At 35.5% G+C, this 22,143-nt stretch overlaps 1 protein-coding gene across 2 annotated transcripts in view; it reads right to left on the reverse strand.

The window, feature by feature from the left end:
- Window positions 1-22,143, reverse strand: part of LOC136039396 (rab GDP dissociation inhibitor alpha-like) — a 70,482-nt gene that overhangs the window by 33,695 nt on the left and 14,644 nt on the right. For both annotated transcript variants that reach the window (XM_065723094.1, XM_065723095.1), the window contains exons 2-5: window positions 18,565-18,775; window positions 10,943-11,119; window positions 5,666-5,898; window positions 3,194-3,382 (exon numbers count right to left, since the gene is read on the reverse strand). In XM_065723094.1, coding sequence (XP_065579166.1) covers window positions 3,194-3,382; window positions 5,666-5,811 — 335 coding nt within the window. In that variant the 5' untranslated portion in view covers window positions 5,812-5,898; window positions 10,943-11,119; window positions 18,565-18,775. The remainder of the gene's footprint in view (window positions 1-3,193; window positions 3,383-5,665; window positions 5,899-10,942; window positions 11,120-18,564; window positions 18,776-22,143) is intronic.

Raw genomic sequence — 22,143 nt, forward strand, 5'->3', positions numbered from 1 at the left:
AGACTGGGACACTGGGACACAAATGACGACCGGGACACAGGGAATATAAATGACGACCGGGACACAGGGAAACAACTACAAAGGGGACGCCGGGGGCACAGGGGGATACATAAATGACGACAGCGACATAGGGAATGGTCGATTAGCAATCACCATCAACAAAGCTCAAGGGAAATCATTAGAATCATGAGGTATAGATCTGAATACGGAAACCTAACAATCTATTTATATGCACAGACAATGGTACAGCAAAGAATGTTGTATATTCGCAAGTTTTACGTAGTTTAAAACATATATATATATATATATATATATATATATATATATATATATATATATATATATATATATATATATATATATATATATATATATATATATATATATATATATATATATATATATATATATATATATATATATATATCTATATTCACAGGTGGGACATAGGGACACAACTACAATGGCGCGTAACTAATATGGCGCGTAACGACTTACGCGCGCGGGGGGGCTTGGGGGGGGGGCGCGAAGCGCCCCCACCAACTAGGTGTTGGGGTGGCGCGAAGCGCCACCCCAACAGCTAGTATATATATATATATATATATATATATATATATATATATATATATATATATATATATATATATATATATATATATATATATATATATATATATACTATACATTCGTTTTTGAATTGGTCTTTTTTTTAGGTTTTAGTTTTCTGCCTTTTTTTTAGTTTTTTTTAGTTATACCTCATGATTCTAATGACTGCCCTTGAGCTTTGTTGATGGTGATTGCTAATCGAACATTCTCTGTGTCCCTATCGTCATTTATATATCCCCCTGTGCCCCCCGGCGTCCCCGTTGTAGTTGTGTCCCTGTGTCCCGGTCGTCATTTATATTCCCTGTGTCCCGGTCGTCATTTGTATTCCGGTGTCCCAGTCTGTATATACATTCGTTTTTGAAATGGTAAATGATGAAATAAATTTTTGTATTTTTCCCCTTTTTTTCTTTTTAGTTTTTTTTTGGTTTTTACATTTTTTAGTTTTTTTAGTTTTTTTTTCTTTTTTCTTTTTAGTTTTTTTTATTTTTATTTTTTTAGTTTTGTTTTTCTCCTTTATTTTTCTTTTTGTTTCCTTTTTTTTAGTTTTTTTTTATTTTTTAGTTTTTTTAGTTTTTTAGCTTTTTTAGTTTTTTTATTAGTTTTTAGTTTGTTTTTTTCTTTTTAGTTTTTTTGTAGTTTTTACCTTTTTTTTTAGTTTTTTTTTTTACTTATGTCCTGGTCGTCATTTATACTCCCTGTGTCCCGGTCGTCATTTGTGATGGTTTGTTGACGGTGTTTTGTTGATGGTGATTGCTAATTGAACATTCCTTGTGTCCCGGTCGCTTTCTCTTTGAGTGTCCCGGTCGTCATTTATATTCCCTATGTGCCGGTGTCCTGGTCGTCATTTGTGTCCCAATGTAATTTCGTAATTTCGTCAGTCGAAAACATGACGTCAGCCGACGCAGAAACATGACGTCACCTGATCCACAAACAGACAGACAGACAACTTATTTTTATATATATAGATATATAAGTCGGATCTAACAAACAATACCACATTGGGATATTTTGCTTTATTTATTTAAATTAAGGTTAAAGTATTAGATAATTTGGTTGCTATTTAAAGAATTCTGATTTGACTCGTGCGGTGGATAAAACTAAAAGAAAACGTAAAGAAATAAGGGGGGCATTGTCTATATAAGCCAAGAAACCAAGATCCTTGATCCAAGAATCAAATCTTTGAAAAGGCGTCTATAAAGGGAGTCCAAGGAGCCTCCCTTTTCAGACAATCCCCCCTAATTTTTGAGATGGTAATAGAATTTGTTCTAACTGATCCTAAGGAAATCAGGATTCTAACCAGCTTTCTGGCCCTATCCATCTCACCATGACACACCAAAGTGGCTATTGCCAGCACCATATCTGGGACAACGATGAGTGAAGTGTCTATAGCAGTCCTTGTGCATCTCAATGAATCATCTTTTGAATTGCTACAAAAAATACTTTTTTCCCAGCCCTATTAGCATTATCAGATAAGGAGATAATAAGGCTCAACTTCAAGTGGTAGCATTACGTTTAGAACGATGGCTTTTTTTGTCCATGTCAGGCAATCTCCTTGACAAGACCTATTTAAAAGAATTTAAATAGCCTCCTAGCCCAAATAAGTCCCACTTATTTTGAAGATGGTATTAAAATTTGTCAGATTCGTGTCCAACTTCACTTCGTTTTTATGCAGTCAATAGGGATATGTAAGACCCGGATTGGCAAAGAAAATACCTTTCAAATGAGCGCCTCGTCATCATAGTATGACTTTCGAGTAGGCCTTTAGTGATGACAAAGAAAACAAATACAACGACACCACAAGTGCCATTTCTTCCTCCATCTAGCACAATGAATTACTATTTTTCAAAAAACCAATAAAGAGAAAAAATCTGCCAAATGAGCCCCTAATCATCAATTTACACAAGGATAACAAAAACTAAGAAAATGGTTCCTGAAGAAATAAATTCTCAATTAAGTTTTTTTACTGTGGTTTTATTGTTCAACATGGATCTAATAATGGGTTTCACGCTTCAAATACTTGAGCGTTTCCTTTCCTAACCGTTTTATAATGAATTATAAAACCGGATATATGTAGAAGTATATCATTCTTGAAGCAGCAATTAGCATAATTTCTTGAAAAAAAAAAAAAAAAATATGGTTATACCCTTTGATCACCCCAGCCTGCAGTTCACGTTTTCATGGTTGCAGCTATTGCTGCAACTAAAAAAAAAATTATTCTACTTGATTAATTTTGTCAAAAAACAGGTTCATATTTTTCAAACACCAATTTTTATAACTTTCATTATATTTTCAGTGCAGTTAGCCATCATTACGTCAGTATTACGACTTTTCTTTTCTCTGATTAGGTTAAGCATAAAAGTTTGAGCTAATTTTTACTTAGAAGAATTGGTCTATTATGGACCGTTGTAGAAGCGGTCAGTAACCTGGTGAACTACTAACTACAGTACCTGAAAATTTTCAAGTTTTCTTAGGGATATAGTTTGATCTTGGAGAGTCACATAGCCCAAGCAACAATTAAGATATCAAAATAATTCCGATCCTCACAATCACAAATGTAAATAAAAGAAAACACTAAGCTCTAACTTACATAGCAATTCCTCCTGGATCTCTACCGATCGAAAGACATGGTTCATGGTTTAGAAAGGCATCTTGATGGTTTAGACTCGCCATAGCGAGCCATAGGGTCCCTGGCTCACCATAGCGAGCCAGGGATTCACAATAGACTTTCATCCTGATAAGAGTATACCGTGCATCACGTTGCAAGTAGGAATTATCTCTGGAAAATAAAATATCAAACCTTAGTTGGTTAGTCAAAAACAATTAAAATGTCCAGCATGATCAAGAAAAGATACCTCAAGTGGGTTGGCCATGTCGTGCGACGCACAGAGGACATCCAAACAAGCCTACTGCAGCGCCTTCCTCCAAGAAGAAACACCTCCCTCCAACAGGAGGCCAGATTAAGTTACGATAGAAAATCGTGTAAAAGAACTTTGAACCACTAGGCGGTTTCCAGAAATATGGCTACAAGTGGGACAAATCATGGCTTTAACTCATTCGATCACAAGAAGAGAACAGATCCCTTCTGCAAAAATGGTCAAGAAGCTTCTGGATGCCAATTTGGGCTGAATAGCCTGTGCCTCGTCTGAAGTAAGTAATTAAGTACATAGTAAAAATTTTTATTATGTTAATTCATTTTTGCTTCTCACATTCACACATTTGATTGGTAGTCCTAGAGAGCTAAGTACACCTGGAACTCACCTTATAACTAAGACTTTTATCATAATTATATGTGTGCAATAATTTGTGTTTTTATGTGTACTATTATCTTTGTATTATGTTTCTTACTATGTCCATTTTTTGTTTTTGTTATTTTATTGCATCATCATGTGTTATTGTTATTTGTGTTATTGCTAAGTGTGCAAATGTTGATTTGTTTATTGCCACTGCCTGAAGTCATTGTCGCAAACATTTAGTAACAACTGGTTTAATACAATCACCCATGGCATGCGAAAAAAAAAGGAAGAAGATAGAATAACGCTTAAAACGTGAAATTTTGCATTGGCTTGGAAATTCAATTTTCTATAAGTGGTACAACGTGAAATAATGGGATTTATTTTTGTTCGTAATCACTATTGTCCCTTATTACAATCGTATTACCTTTATCAGCTCAAGTGATAATTAGGTCTTAATCCTTTTTTAACTACGTATTTTAATATTTTAAAGTCATTTTTGTTTTCATTTTCAATTTTTTTATTATTTAAAGTGTTTAGCTGTTTTATAATTTTGGCCCTAAGTTTTTGTAGAGCTTCAACTTTATCAAGAAAAGCCATAATAGAAAAAGATAAGAAAATGAATATGAACGTCTCGTTTGCACACCTTGCAATTTTTAAGGAATATTTGATAAAGTTTGACAGCTTCAATTCTTCTTACTAATCTTACTAATTTAATTATACTAATTTAATTATAATAATTATACTGATTTAATTCTTACTTCTTACTAATTTAATTATAGAACATAAGCGATTCCAAGTTCGTACCTTCTTTTTCCATTTATGTTTTAACAACAAATTTTTGTGAACAAAACAAAAATACTACTACTTTAACTAGTAGTGAGCGCTTGAGAACTTGTCTGCATAATTTTCTTTCATTTATAAAGAAACCTGAGAATACAAAAAATATCATAATACAATAATACAATGTCATTATATTTTACTGTTATTTTATTTAATGTTATTTTCCATTCTCTAATAAGCAATTTAGTTTTTCTTTTACCTGATTTACGTCTTAATCATACTAACAGAATATCGGATTTTTCTGCGTTATTATTTAATGTAAAGAGTTGAAATTTCTGTTTCCACTCCTACCTTACCTCTAAAGAATAAAAATATTATATTCTTGCTGAAATTACACAATGGTAGTCCAATTCCCCAACCGTTGACACCCGTACTTCCAATATAGGGTGCAGGCCCCACCTATGGGGCATGGTAATATTTTGGTTTGTCATGGGCAGAACGAGCACCCTTCCGCTGACTTTTCTTTAGAGCCTTAGATTTGAAAAAAATAAAAAATAAAATAAAATCATACGAACGATGTCACAGTCAAATGCATATAAAGAGCTAAAAAAAAAAAAAAAATACATAACAGTATTACAATGACGTTATACACTGTATAAAAGGTATTCAAACAATATTTTTCACTCGGTATAGAATATCCCTAGAGGACGTAAGTAATGACCTTTTAAGCTTCCTTCAAGTGAATACACGTAAAATTTTGAACTACAAAATTTATGTATCACGAGAGGGCATCAGAATTTCGGCCCAAAATCGATTGAGAACCACTGGTTTACATACACAGCCAAAATCCTACCAAATGCCCAATTTTACACCTTTTGTTCCCGTTCCATCTCGCTTTTCGCTTCTCATATGTAATGGTTTTAAAGCTTGGATATTAGGTTTATCTTTATCTATAATAAAAATTACAGCTTTATCTATATAATCTTCAATTTATAAATATTATAATAATTTTCCTTATTTATAGGATTATCTATTTATAAACTCACCTATACAAAGCTAAATGGCGCCCAACAAAATCTGCAAAATCAGGCTTCAATTCGAATTTATCGAAAAATTCCTGCATGGCTAGAGAAAAGGGACATAAGCCCTTATATGATGCAACGTCACAGAAATCCCATTCTTGGAGATACATCAAAAAATTTTTTGAATTTTTCCGTTACAATATCTGAATCCAGTAATCGTTTTCTTCTCCAGAATTCCCGAAATTCTTCTCCAATACCTAAAACATTCAAAATTAATTATATATCTCTTACATTATCAATAGTGAGTCAAATAGATAGATAGTAATTGATTTTTACAGCGATTTTCCGCAGTCCTCCATGTTGATTCTCCAGGACACTCAAATCGCTTTTTCCGTGGTCTTCTGGTGGAGTTCTCCAAAGACGATGGAAGTGATCCTCTTTCAACAGACCGTGCAACAGAATCCAGACAACGAAAAATGGCGGAAAATTCAAATTTAAAAGAAAACATGACAATAATTAGAATAATAGGTCCTGTGGTGGCGCAGTGGATTTGACCTTAGCTTGGTAATACGGGACCCAGAGATCGAATCATGCTGCAGGAATGCACTGCAGGGCCGACGCAGGGACCATAGTAGTCAAGAAGCGTCGTTAATTCTTAAATATAAAAAAATAATTAGAATATACACTACAGAGAGCGTTAAAAAGTGTACCTTCTTAGGTACATCTGAAAAAGATTCTTGATTGACATATGATTGTATAATTTTCTGAAAATAATCAATAGAAAAAAAAGGCCTGACTGTCTCTGTGTAAAAACAGGCACGGTTATTGGTATGGCCTATGGCCCATTATAGCTCTCCAATCATTTCGAATGAAAATGATCATGTTATTTGGGTTCAAAAAAGGGGTAACATAACTATATCCTTCCCTCAGAAAGTTGGCCGTGTTATCTTAGATGAACCATAGGTCTGTTCTGTCCACTTAAGAATATATATTTAAAATCCTTCTTTGACTCAACTTAAAACGAAGGACAGAATATCTCCCTTCTGAAAAAATGGCAGAGAGAGGGGGTGTTGGAGTGTCTACTTCCCCGCATCTTACCTCTAATCATTGTATGATGTTGGCTCTAAAAACATAAACACCCACAAACTGCAAATCAGACAGAAGGGTAGATTGGACATTTTTGGACGGGCGTGACCTAACTTTGTTCCTCCGGTCATTCATATTAAAAATTATTCCATGTCCGTGTCTCAAATGAGATGTAACATGCTTGACTGTTTCCAAAAAGTCAGCGGTGGGAGGAGTGGCAACAGATTGGAAGCCCCATAGCCCACTTTGGTTCTCAATTGTGCAAACTGAAAATCTGTTTGTAATTCTGGTTCAAACAAGGTGCAATATGTCAATTTCTCTGGCAATAAGTAGTCAATGGAATGAATATGGAAATTGGAAAGGACAAGATTTTATGTCTCCAAAAGTATGGACCACAGAATCCTTGCATGATACCACTTCAACAAGGTGCAAAATGTCTTTCTTTAAGCAAAGAAAAAAGAAAATTGGGAAAGGGCAGAGGAGGGACCACAATACATTTAGTTTCTGCTTCCTAATAAAACAGTTAGAAAACCCTTGCATGTTTTTGGTCTTATAAGGTACAGAATTCCAGTCTTTTTACTAAAAAGGTGCCAGAAAGGTGTGAGGAAGGGGGCATTATAGAAGCCAAGTGCTGACTTTGGTTCTCTAGTCATACAAACTGAAAATCCTTACATGTTTCCACCTCAAAATAACGTGCAACATGCCTCCATTTCTGCTAAAAGATCAGCTCTATGACGGGCGAAAAGAGGGGCACAAGCTCACTTTGGCTCTTAAGTCAAATAAATCGAAAATCCTTCCGTGATTCTACATAAAAAAGATGGAATAATCCCACATCGATGAATAAACGGGTTGATGAAGGGGGGGGGGCTGTATAATGAAGGGGCTATTGGTCAACTTTTACACCTTGAACTTTTCTTCGCAATGAATAAAGTCTCGGCTAGTTGTCGCAGTCCTCATCTGTTTTTAATATCAGTGTGTCAAAAAGGTGCAATAAGTTCAAATGAAAGAATGAGAGGTGTGATGAAGGTGGGCTGGGTGACGGAGAGGTCGTGGGTCTACTTTCACACCTTGGAGTCTCAGCTAGGTTTTTGCAGAGTCGTTACCTGTTTTTTTCTCAGTGTATACCACCACAACAAAGAAGCTGTCACTCGCTTAAAATTTTCCATATGGTGTATCTCATTGATGAGGTTTTCAATATTTTATAGATAAACCGATACAATTTGCGTCTACCAAGTCTTCGAGTAGTCAGCGTGACAATGAAAAATTAATCTTCATATTGTGGGCCAAGTTTCTAATATTACTCTTTCTCCTTCTGTTTCTCCTTTCTGTTTTTAGAAGACAAAAAAAAAATTACAAAACAAACCAAATGCAGGTCAACTAGCATAGTCGATACAGCTTCGTTGATGCAGCAATATCCATTCAGTATCATTTGTCTTTGGTTTTATCATACAGAATGGATGCTCATAGACTGTTGGAACAGTACTCAGTCGGTAGTGGCGATATTTCGTCAGAATCCTGGGGGGGGGGGGGCAAGCTGGAGCTAATTTTACCAAACCAAGTGAAAATGACAGTAAAAAACTAAAAACCAAGCCATTTGGTACCATAAAGGTACTATTTAGTACTTTAAAGCACTGTATAGTACTATATAGGTAAATATGTGCTGAAAAAACTGGTCTGTTTCTGTTGATGCCTGAATTATGCAGGCCCATCTTAGTTTAGACAAGATTTTCGAAGAAACCAAATTTCAGCTGCGAGGGTGGGGGGCAAACCAACGTTTGGGAGAGTCCGTTGCCCCCTCTCTGCCACATAACAAATTATGCCCCTGTTATTCGGTCGCAAATTAAAAATATAGGGGAACATGTTTCATCTTCACTTCCAGACAAAAAAAATCTTCGATAGTCTTAGTCCATTCTATAATTTACGCTTATATTTGAAACAGCTGATTAATATAATTTTTGTATTCATTTTAAACATGAACATCCCGGCTCCAATTCATTGCCTTAGGAATAAGGAAGAGATTTTTTAATTCATAAAACTCTCCAATAAGTTTATGGGAAATGGTGTAACACTGTTTTAAAGTGCCCACACTTTTAGCTATATTAATCTGAGATCAATGAAAATGTTACTCAAAAGAAAAAGAAAGTCAAAGAATCAAGGAAGGTGGGAACCACTACCAAGGATCCAACGGCATCCTAGATCTTAATGGCAGAGATAGGGGTAGTTATAGGTCATCCTGATGGCAAATAGAAAGAACCCCCCCCCCCCCTAGTAAAACTATACAAGCAGAAAATATATCATTGAAAAGAGCCATAGAAAGAGAAGACAAATTCTCAATTTTAATTCTCAAAAAGGATTATAGGGGAAATATTCTCAGTGAAACGCAAGGGGGATGTCGCAAGGGGTGCTTAACAATTGACCGAGTTTTCATACTTCAAGATCTTATGGGGAAATATTGTAGGGGAAAGGGTAAGCTCAATGTCACTTTTCTCGACATTGAGAAACCATTTGATAGCAATTATAGGCCCATTTTGTTTTTATACCTAGTTAAGATGCGGCTACCTAGGCCATCTGTCAAATTATTAATTAGCATGTATCAGATTATTTTATCCTTAGTTATCATTTCTAAACAAGGAATACATAGGCTTTTCAGAACCTTTGAAAGAGTCCGTCAAGGAGGCAAACTGTCACCGAAGCTCTTCACTTTATACATTAATGATTTGGCAGAGTACCTTGGACATTGATGGGCCCCGGCTGTCTCACTTGCGAATACTCAATTTTTTCCTTACTGTTCGTTGGCGACACGGCTTTGGTGGCTAAGTCCACCGAGGATCTTCAAACTCTCCTGGTTTTAGCAGACGTTTACTTAGAAACAAAGAAATTGATCCGAAGTGTACCCAAGACCAAAATTGTCATCTTTTATGTCAGTAAACCCAACGGACAACAGGATTTTTCGTTTACTAATAAAGGTGAGTCAATAAAGATAGCCCCAGATATAAATATTTGGGATATGAGCTTGCAGCAAATAGGAATTGGACCGAGCACATTAAGTTGGTGATTTCTCGGGGAAAAGCAGCCGCATGTAATCCACTCCAGCAAAAACACACAACGGGCATTAAGAATATGAAGATGCACAAGCACCTCTTTATAGCTAAGATTCTAATAGTTGCCCATTATGGCTTCGACTTGTGGGGGCCACTCTATTGGAGTCTCTGCAGTATATATATATTTGAAAAAAAGTTGTTGGCCTGAATAATATTTTTAGTAGTTTGGTTCTTAGATGTGACCTGGATTTACCGAATTTGCGTTATAAGAGGATTATACAGATGATAAATTTTTGTAACAGGTATTACATTTGCCAGATAGCAGTCTAGTGAAGGCGGCTTATAACGAGATATTGAAATATCCTAGACAGACAACATGGCCAAAACTGGTTAAAGTCCAGCTGGATAAAGATGGTTCTCTGGGGGGTAATATGAAGGTCAGGGTACCAAATGCAAACCTGATGATCTCCTTAAATTGCTAGATTCATGAATTAGGGACCAGGTAGTCCAGGTTTGGCTTACTGATGTTGAAAAGTCAGTTCCTCTAAGGTTTTATAAGCAGATTAAAGTAGTGTATGGATAGGAGTTTTATTTGAGACTGAACCTATCGCGGAGAGCGTTGAAATGTTGGCTGCAGTTGCAAGCAAATTGAGTGCCATTGCGTAGACGACACGGAATTTTACGATATTGATTGCCCGGGTGTTAAGTGTGCCTGCCCCCTTTGTGGGGAGTATGAAGATAACCTGGAGGATTTTATGGGTAATTTCAAAAGTTTGAAGAATTTAAGGAATAGTTTTTTGGGGGAATGCATCAAGTATCCCAGGTATCTTGGAGACCTCTTCTATGGAATAAGTTATTACAGTTGAAGGCTATATAAACAATGTTTTAGAGTCGCGGAAGTTATAATTTCAAAGTGTCGAATGCTACTCTCTGTTTTGTTCAATTTATACTTACATTATACTTTCTCTTCTTTGTGTATATTTTGTTGTTGTAAGACGTCTGATTGTTGTAAGACGTCTCTCCCTCACTTTGATCATTACTAGTCTCAAAGTTCCACCATGCTGAGACAGTGAAATCAAAAGCCCTAGTTAAAGAAAAAATTACTAATTTTAAGTTTAAGAGGTACCAAAAAGGTTTAGAATATTAGAAACACAATAAGAAAATAAAAACCTACCAGCTATTAGATTCGTCAAGCCTCCTTTCCTGTCCTTCTTCGTACACATATGACCCCTCAACTGGCTCAAACTTCAATTGTCTTTCTTCACTGTCATTATCCAAATAATATGTGGATATTTTGATCAGTCGACCATGATGAATTAAGAATTCCGGATTTAAGTTGACATTCCAGCATCTAGCATAAACAAAAACTTTAAAATAACAGTGCACACAGGTTCAACCTTCAAGGTGATAGAGGGGGAGCATCATAACATCAAAAAACATATTTTATTTATGTTTCAAGGAAACAGTTTCAAGCTTCCCTGAGGAGACAGTCTTCAGGACAATCGGGGGGGGGGGGGGGTATATAGCATTCCTCCTCCTTTGTGTACAGATATGATATTACTGATGCAGCATAATGACCTAAAGAATAGCAAGGTATAAACTAACTCATAACAGTAAAGCTTATGAAGAAGAAAAATGAAATAGTCAAACTTTAAGAGCTCAACAAGAGAGTAGATCATTAGCTATTGAGCTAAAAGTCCGATTTATTAAAACTTCAGACCAGTCAGATTTATCTAAAGCCAACAAAAAGGTTTTTTATATGACTTCAGTAGAAAGTTGTAATTCTAAACGTCGATAATATGAAATAATGGGTAGCCAATCCAATGAGAGGGCAAACATAAAATATATGGAAAGAAAACTGATGTCAATGGCAAACAGAGAACAGGATATTATCAAGACTGATATTCAAGGCAGTGACGGGGGGTGAGGGGGAGGGTGGTAAAGTGCCATCACTCTCAGTTGCATCAATTATGTGCGAGGGCCAGGGAGGCATGTGTTAGATTACGAACAATACCCTTTTGGGGGGGGGGGGGGTATTTTCATTGTACAATCTTAAATGAACGACAATTCTTAGATATGCAAAAATATATTTTGCCACCACCCCAAGTTTTCTTGAATTGACGCTACTGTTCACTCTCCTTCCTAGAATATTATATATTTTTCGCAACATATATATTTAATATACAAAGCTAATTTTACAACTAATTCAAACATAGAAGTGGCAACAATGGGGGGGGAGGGAGAGGCGTTGTGTCTTCCTAGATTTTTTTCTCCCTTAGATTTAGAAAAATTTATTCTTTTTTGGAGTGGGGGAGGGGGTATTTCCAATGAAAAAAAGACAAAGTTGCCCCCCCCCCCACACACACACAGATATTGAAGAATACATTTTAATTTTCGGTTTAATGCAGTTAAAATCAAAGGAAGGAATACTGATGCCAAACTAAAATCAGCACAAATGATGATTTGCCAGTCAGTTTGGCAACTAATTTGCTGTCCAACTATTCTCTAATAGGTTATATTGTTTGTTGAATAGGCATTTCTACTTCAATGAAGATTTAAACTCGATCACATAAAAAAATTAAGCCGTCACAAGCAAAAAATCACCACTTTGGAAGCTAGAAACTAAAGTATCTGAATTTAAGATGCAGAAATCCTCCTCTCTAGTCTGCAAAAGAATGTCACGCAAGGAAAAACGTGAAATTCCACGAGAATTCATTTGATTAAACAGTTCGTGGTAACGAACTGTAGTAAGAAGCGACCCGGCTCAATGGTAAACGAAACTCTAAAAAATAGAATTTTGGTACTAGTAGATAAATAAAAGAATTGCATTTTTATGCTGATTTTAAATATATAGGTTTCATCAATTTAGTCTTACCTATCAAAAGTTACGTGCCTGAAAAAATTTGCGTTATTTTCGAAAATAGGGCGAAACACCACCTAAAAGTCATAGAATCTTAATGAAATCACACCATTGCATTCAGCGTATCAGAGAACCATACTGTAGTAGTTTCAAGCTTCTATCTACAAAAATTTGGAATTTCGTATTTTTTGCCAGAAGACAGATCACGGATGCATGTTTATTTGTTTTTATTTTTTTTTCCAGGGGTGATCATATCGACCCAATGGTCATAGAATATCGCCAGAGGGCTCATTCTAACGGAAATCAGAAGTTCTAGTGTCCTTTTTAAGTGACCAAAAATTGGAGGGCACCTAGGCTTAGCGTGGGAGGGAGGGCCCCTCCCACACTTAGTTTTTACCCAAAGTCAAAGAATCCAATTTTTTAGATAGCCATTTTGTTCAGCATAATCGAAAAACCCAGTAACTATGTCTTTGGGGACGACTTACTCCCTCATAGTCCCCAGGGGAGGGGCTGCAAGTTACAAACTTTGACCACTGTTTACATATATTAATGGTTATTGGGAAGTGTACAGACGTTTTCAGGGGGATTTTTTTTTCTTTGTTGGGGAGGGGGTCACGTGGAAGAATCTTTCCATGGAGAAATTTGTCAAGGGAGAAGAATATTTCCTTGAAGAGGGTGCAGTATTTTCTAGTATTACTTAAAACAAAAACAATGAAAAATAAATACGAAAAGGTTTTTTTTTCCAACTGAAAGTAAGGACCAGCATTAAAACTCAAAACAACAGATATTATTTCGCATATGAGGGCTTCATCTGCTCCTAAATACCTGCTTTTTACGCTAAAGTATTTCGTTCAGAAATAAAAAAAAGAAAGTTTTTTTTAACTGAAAGTAAGGAGCAACATTAAAACTTCAAAAGAACAGAAATTACTCCGTATATGAAAGGGGTTGTTCCCTCCTCAATACCCCGTTCTTTACACTAAAGGTGTTTACTGTTTTAAAAAGTAGATTTGAGAGAAAGAGTCAAACTTTAGCGTAAAGAACGGTGCACTGAGGAGGGAACAGCCCCTTTCATATACGGAGTAATTTCTGCTCGTTTGAAGTTTTAATGTTGCTCCTTACTTTCAGTAAAAAAAACTTGTTTTTTTTTTATTTAATCCAGCATCTAGAACCAACTTTGACATGGGTAAATGTGCTCTACTAGCTTCATTTGTGGGATCCACCAGTCTTATAACAGACAGAAGAATGCCACGACCACAAGTTTAAGAAGCTGAACTGGCTGGTCTTCAATTTGAACCACGAGTCAGGATATTGTTTTTTTGTTGGTGGGGGGCGGTATAAACTTAATTTTCCTTACTTTTACCAACGGGTTCATTATATTTTACGGCCCTTTATGAATATATTGAACGTGTGGTACTTATAGATGTGCTAATTTTTACTATAGGTTTAATCATTAGGAAAATAGAGAGTTCTGAAAAGGCAGGTATAGTATTATGTAATAAGATAAAGCGGAAGATTAAACAAAAAGAAGTTAATAATCACAAAATGAAATATCTAAAAGGAAATACTTGATTTGATAGACTGAATTGCTTCAAAGGTGCTATTTATGCATATATGGGTAAGTTAACTAGCAATTTCAGTATGTAAAACACTGTATTGCTAGGCAACCACTATGTGGACGAATGTTTATTAAAATATAAAAAGAAAGTTTTTAATCTAGCTGAACAAAAACCATGAGAGACTCTCAGTTGCTAATTGAGCTCCCTCCTAAAAGTTCGATTTACACAGCTTAACTACTCCTTTGAAATACCAAAGAAAGTTGACCCAGAAAGCGATTATTTAACTTAGGCAATTTTGTAATTTACCTGCTAAAATATCCATGTTGAGATGGTGAAGTCAAAAGTACTAGTTAAAGAGAACAAATGAGCAATTATAAGCTTAAGAAGTACAAAGCAGGTTTAGAATACTGAGCACGCAAAAAGAAAAAATATTAAAGGAAAACTAAATTCAATGAATTTACGCTATCTGGATGTTTTATATTCTGAAAATAGAAGGTTTTTTAGTTAGTAATTACAGCCATTCTTTCAGCCTCTTTCTTTAAGAAACTATCAAGCCTTTCTTTTATCCCCATGTGGGCTATTCTGTAAAACTATTCCAAAGATACAGTTTGTTTACTGAAAGGACATGCAATATAAGCAAGTCTTTTATGATACAAGTCATGCTTCATAAAAGAAAGTGAAGCATTATTTATAAATTATTCTAAAAGAGTTGCCGCTGGGAGACCAAAATCACATACAAAGAGAAGTCAAGCCCTCGTACTGGTGTCAGGTCACAAAAATTCAGGGGAGACGAGGGAAAAGTTGTTGTTTTTTTCTTTTTCTTTTAATCAAAATATAAAAAAAAACATGTTTGCAAAGAAAATACTCAAAAAAAGTATTTTTCAAAATCTAGATATAGCAAGAAACTCAAGGGGAGGTGGAGACGGCCACTGCTACCACCCCATTAGTGTTGGAAATTCGTTAGAGCAGTTGAAGACATAATCATAATTTCAATACAGCAAAAAACATGAAAATACTCACATAAAATAGTTTTTAAAATATTATATCAAATACGATATTCTATAAGTTATCTAGTAGCAGATCAACACTATTAAACCAGGTATGCTCATCTTAAACATTAGATTTGTCTCATTTTTTTGCCGCCTGTTGCTACATTAATAGTTGATTAATATCCATATTAAGTAAGACCTTTACTCGTGAAGAATTTATGTCACAAAACTACTTTTTTAATATCAGCAGTTCACAGAGGATTTGAATATAGAACGCCTAACATATATAAAACATCCGGTAACATATAATAGGTGCTTATTTAGATCTTAAATCAAAGAGTTTGTCGTAATGAACTGTAAATAAGAAACAACTCAGCCCAATAGTAACCAAAACACTAAATAACAAAATTTTGATAAAAAAAAAAGATACATTAAAAGAATTGGCTTTTCATGCTGATTCCAAATATACAGGATTCAATAAGTTTAATTCTACTCATCAAAAGCTACAAGTCTGGGAGAATTTGCTTAATTTCTAAAATAGGAGGAAACGTCGCCAAAAGTCAAAGAATCTTAATGAAAATTGCATCATCAGATTCAGTGTACCAGAGAACCGGTACTCTAGATGTTTCAAGCCCCCAACTGAAAAAACAACAGAATTCTGTATTTTTTAACAGAAGAAAGATCATAGATGCATGCAAATTGTTTGTTTTTGTTCTTCCCAGGGGCGATGGATATTGAAGCAAAGGTCCTAGAAGATCAGGAGAGCAATAAATTGAACAGAAACTAGACCTACTTTGCCCGGGCAACGTGAAGTTTCGCGGCAACCTTTGTCCGGCTTCACCGATTAAAACTTTGCGAGAGCAACACTTTGGTTTTGTTTCTTCGCTATCGATCAGTAATCACATGATCAAAGGCTATTCCTCAGCGTTGAATAAACAGCAACAAAACAGTATCGAAAGAAGGGACTAAATTGACTTTGCAGCCAGTTGAACTTTATTTTCGATCGTAGACATCGTGACGGATGAAAGCTCGGAACAATATCCTATATAATCCAGTTGGTATTATAAAGCTATCCCTAACTTTTCACGATCAAAATATCATAGATGACATTCTATTAATTATTACGAAACTATCTCATTGTTTTACATTCTCGTTTGTGCTTGTTTCTTCACTATCGGTTAAATGATGAAGTTGTCAGCCGATCGAAGTTTTTAAAACGGAACGCAATCAGTTATCAAATGACCAAAGGCTATTCCTCAGCGTTGGAAAAACAACAACTACAAAATAATGTCGAAAGAAGGGACTAAATTGACGTTGCAGCCAGTTGAACTTTATCGTTTTCAATCGTAGACATCGTGACGGATGAAGACTTGGAACAATATCTTATATAATATAGTTGGTATTATAAAGCTATCCGTAACTTTTCAGGATTAAATTACCATAGGTGACACTAATTATTACGAAACTACCTCATTGTTTTACGTTATCTTTTGTACCCGTAGCGTAAACACTTAATTCTGTCAGGTTTAAATAGATCGAATACAATGTGCACCAATTTGCACAAATTTCTAGCCCAAAGTGAACAGATTCTTACTTACAAGTCCCTCTCCCGTGATAGACACCAAGTTCACCGGAAACAAATAAATGGGTACACCAACTAGAAAAGTTGCAAACCCTTCATCGCTGAAGTTGATTGTAGCCCAACAGCCGATTATTACTTACAAGTCCCCTACATGTCTTACCACTGGAACCCAATTGGTTTAACCATCAAATACACCAGAAACAAATAATAGGTACACCAACCAGCAAAAGTTGCAAACCCTTCATTGACAAAGATGATTATGAGCTAACAGCCGTTTCTCGCCCAAAGTGAACGAATTCTTACTTATAAGTCCCTCTCCCGTAATAGGCATCAAGTTCACCAGAAACAAATAAATGGGTACACCAACTAGCATAGTTGCAAACCCCTCGTCGCTGAAGTTGACTGTAGCCTAACAGCAGATTATTGCTTACCATTTCCCTATATGTCTTACCACTGGAACCAAATTGGTTTTACCATCAAATACACTGGAAACAAATAATAGAGGCACAAACTAGCAAAAGTTGCTAACCCCTCATTGTCGAAGGTGATTATTACCTAACAGCTGACTGTTGCTTACAAGTCCTCTATATGTCTCACAATTTGTATCGGCCTAGATTTCGTTTCAGTGTGTACCTTACTACTGAAGTTATCAACCCCTTGAAACTTTGAAACTGGTATACCTCATGAAGGAGTTTTTGTACCAAAAAATGGATTTCATATACTTTGATGAGCTCATGAACAGCTATCGATTGCCGTCGAAAAAAAAAATTCTATCTGTCTTAGTTCAAAAGTTGATTTTTGTTTGCCTTAGGTAAAATTTCTAACGTCACCACTTAGAAAGGAGCAAAGGATAAGCTCCAATTTCTTTAGAAATGAGAGAACTTTTAAAGTTTATTAGGCACATCTGATACCATTTCTCTACCGCAATTCCAAGTCCGAAAAACCGAATGATAAACTCAGCTGAAATCACAAACAGAAATTGGTAGAAACAATAGATGGCATTACTTTCGGACCCATGGGAAAATGTCACATTTTTGCTTCTGTAAATTTTTCTATTTATCACTCAAAGAAGATATATTGGCTGTAGGGCCAGGTAACTGCCGCATATATTTAACACTTGTAGATTTTAGTCCATCTTCAATTGTAAGTGGTGCCTGCCTGCTAGAACAGAGCTTTCCACTCAAAAGCAGAAACATGGTTTGATGAAACAAAATCTTGGCTGCACAACTTCAGATACTCCTCCCTGACATAGGCTATATAACTCACTTCATTTTGCACACCATAGGCTCTGGCTCATGGACAAGCAAAAACCACCCATTTTGGCCCCAGGCAAGAGTTCTGCAGAGCTTTCCAAAATGTTAAGTCAAAATCATCAATCCAGCGTGTAGTCCACACTTTCCGTAAATCTGCACAGGTTAGACCCTTACCAGTTTCAAGGAATAAGCTAAGATCGGCGGCATGGAAAAAAACAACAACAAAAAAAACTGGGACAAAACCAAAGTGTTGCTCTCTCAACACAAAGAAAAATTCGAGTACCCTCTATAGGTGACCAAGTGTCCTAACAACTCCTGAAATACAAAGACCATTTAGTTAGAATCAAAGGCTTTTTTAAAAGTATTAAAAAACGTTAATAAAAAGAAAAGAGTATTGAAGAGAGGGCAGCCTCCCTTTTACACAGAATAATTTCTGTTCGTTTGAGTTTTAGCGTTACTCCTTACCTTCAGTTGAAAAACTTAATTAAGAAAGGATATTATATTCTCACTAGTGAACTGAATGAAAATACTTTGATATTTGCCAAAATTTGCTTACCTTTCTCTAACAAGCCTTATAGCCTTATTCTGGAGAAGGGAGAATAGATCTGGAGCACGGTGGTGAATAGGATCTCAATATTGTTTAACATTTGGTAGATATTCCGTGGATTCTGGGATTGAGTAAATATGTTTGCGGGGAGAGGTTGATATCTATCAAGATTAATCACTTTTTTCCTAGCGCTCAACAATATGCCAGTCAACCTGTATTCCTGCAAAATCAACAGAAACAATGTTATTACAATAATCAGAATTTAAAACACTTATGGACAAAAGGCAAAAATAACTTCATCTTTTTTCTTGTTTTTTTTTCTGAGAATCAGTAAGATTTCCCAGCTAATTACACATTATACATGCCACAAAGGGTATATCTTTATGCCCTTTAATTTACAAAATGTGTATATTTTTTATATATTTGTATATATCTATATATATAAAAATAAGTTGTCTGTGTGTGTGTGGGTCTGTCGGGTGACGTCATGTTTGTGTGTCGACTGACGTCATGTTTTCAACGGACGATATTAAGGGACATCGGGACACAAATGACGTCCGGGACACCGGCACATAGGGAATATAAATGACGACACTCAAAGAGAAAGCGACCGGGAAAAAAGGAATGTTCGATTAGCAATCACCGTCAACAAAGCACCGGGACACAAATGACGACCGGGACACAGGGAGTATAAATGACGACCAGGACATAAGTAAAAAAAAAAAACTAAAAAAAGGTAAAAACTACAAAAAAACTAAAAAGAAAAAAAACCTAAAAACTAATAAAAAAACTAAAAAAGCTAAAAAACTAAAAAAACTAAAAAATAAAAAAATAAAAAAAAATAAAAAGAAAAAAAATAAAAAAGGAAAAAAATAAAAAATAAAGGAGAAAAACAAAACTAAGAAAACGAATGTATATACAGACCGGGACACTGGGATACAAATGACGACCGGGACACAGAGAATATAAATGACGACCGGGACACAGGGACACAACTACAACGGGGACGCCGGGGGGCACAGGGGGATATAAATGACGACCGGGACACCGGGACACAAGGAACATAAATGACGCCCGGGACACTCAAAGAGTAATCACAGACTGGGACACCTGGACACAAATGACGACCGGGACACAGGAAATATAACTGACGACCGGGACACAGGGACACAACTACAAAGGGGACGCCGGGGGACACAGGGGGATATATAAATGACGACGGTGACACAGGGAATGGTCGATTAGCAATCACCATCAACAAAGCTCAAGGGCAATCATTAGAATCATGAGGTATAGATCTGAATACGGATTGTTTTCCCATGGACCATTATATATTGCATGTTCAAGAGTCGGTAAACCTGACAAGCTATTTATATGCACAGACAATGGGACAGCAAAGAATGTTGTATATTCGCAAGTTTTACGTAGTTAAAAACATATATATATATATATATATATATATATATATATATATATATATATATATATATATATATATATATATATATATATATATATATATATTCACAGGTGGGACATAGGGACACAACTACAATGGCGCGTAACTAATATGGCGCGTAACGACTTACGCGCGCGGGGGGGCTTGGGGGGCGCGAAGCGCCCCCACCAACTAGGTGTTGGGGTGGCGCGAAGCGCCACCCCCACAGCTAGTTTATATATATATATATATATATATATATATGTATATATATATATATATATATATATATATATATATATATATATATATATATATATATGTTTTAAGTCAAACTCTGAAGTTACTGTAACCCAAACTTTCATTAAAGCGAAAGCAACCAAGTTTAATCTAACCTGAATTTGAGCCACTAACTCTCTTTGTGTATATTTTATACACAAAGGCTTGATTTTTAAGTTGTGGTCTTTCCACTGCCCACAGTGAACATCAAAGGCATAAGCTAGGAGGATGTCCATGAACAAGTTTGGAGAGATTCCTAAATATTGGCCCAAAAATCTCTCTAAGAAAATTAGGCCAAAAACTTACTTTAAGAGATCCCTTTTTAAATGGTCATTCCCAAAACTCTTTTGATTCCTGCTAAAAGACACATTGCATTGCTTTGCACTGCTTACTTTTTTCTTTTCCCCTTTAATGATCAAAAGACATAAAGTTGTCATGAATGTGACATTGTCAGGTGAGATTGCCATTTCTTAGTGAAGATTGTAATTGCCATGTACCATGGGTGGCATTGCTATGTGTGTGTCATGTGAGGAACCAGTTAGACAGTCATCACTTTGTACTGCCCTGTATTTCTTTTCCCCAATAATGATCAAAAGATATAAAGCTGTCATGAATGTGACATTGTCATGTTAGATTAATTTATAAAGGAAAATAAAAAGACAGTAAGTTAAAACACATGAAAACCAGAAACCCTAGACGGGAATGAATATCTTGAGACGAACAAAGGATTTGTTCTATTGCTGGCAAGTGAAGTTTAAGGTAAGAAATTAAGAATACCTAAACTTGAATTTCGAATTCAAGGCCTGGAAAAATTCATGCACAAAATTCATGCAGCACCACAGCTATTGGAGCTATAAACAAGTTACAATAATGCAATTATTCTTTATTTTTCCTTGCTATATCCCACAACTAGAATGTTGACTAGAATTGGAACTATTCAATTTAGCCGTTGTAATAATAATAAACAGCATATACATAGATCTACAGCCCCAACTAGAGCTTGGAAAGCTGTTTCCTCCTCTACTTGCAAGGCTTTAAAGATTATGTTAACAAAAATTAGTCCAAGCCTATTTTAGCAATTTTGTCTTGGCTGACAGCAGTATTAGTCAAGATAATAGCACTAAAATGGAGGGTAGCTGATTTATTTACAGAATCAGTCGATCTCCTAAACCTATTCATTACTAAACCTATTCCGATTACATAATAGAATCAAATGGGTGCTATGTCCTATCCTTAAGACCTTATTTTGGCTCCTGTTTAAAGGTGCAGACAAGAGCCCTTTTTGTGCACCAAAATTCCTCCTATGAAGGAAATACTATAATAGCAAAAGAGAAGCATCATTCAATTCCCTAATCATAATGCTTTCCAAAATCATAATTACTGCTGTCACAACTATACCTTAGCCACCACAATGGGACTAGATATAGCCCTAAGTAATATTTTCCTCAATTATTTTCATTGCTGCAACATTAACTTTACCTTTGTTAAACAGGCAAACAGTTATATTGCCTGTAATTTATTATAAAAAATTTCCACAAAATAAGTTTTTCAAAGAAAAGTAAAGAACTCCAGTAAACCGAAAATAAGCAAAAATCAAATCAAATAATCCATCAGCCATAAGACTACCATAAGTCAGAATGAATTTAAATCAATAACCGAGTCAAACTCAAAACGAACAGAAATTAATATTAGTAGGGCTCAAAACCCCTATGCCTTCCCAAGGCCTGAACATGATTTGCACTTCACTGAAAAAAATTAAAATGAATGCGCATTGTCAGTTTAATGTACATATACTGATATTTATTAATCAAAATGTTAATAATATTTGATTTATTAATGTTATAATAGTAGAAACATTAAAATAATTTTCA

Source organism: Artemia franciscana, chromosome 19 (genome assembly GCF_032884065.1).
Source record: "Artemia franciscana chromosome 19, ASM3288406v1, whole genome shotgun sequence".
In the NCBI taxonomy this organism is placed as follows: Eukaryota; Metazoa; Arthropoda; class Branchiopoda; order Anostraca; family Artemiidae; genus Artemia; species Artemia franciscana.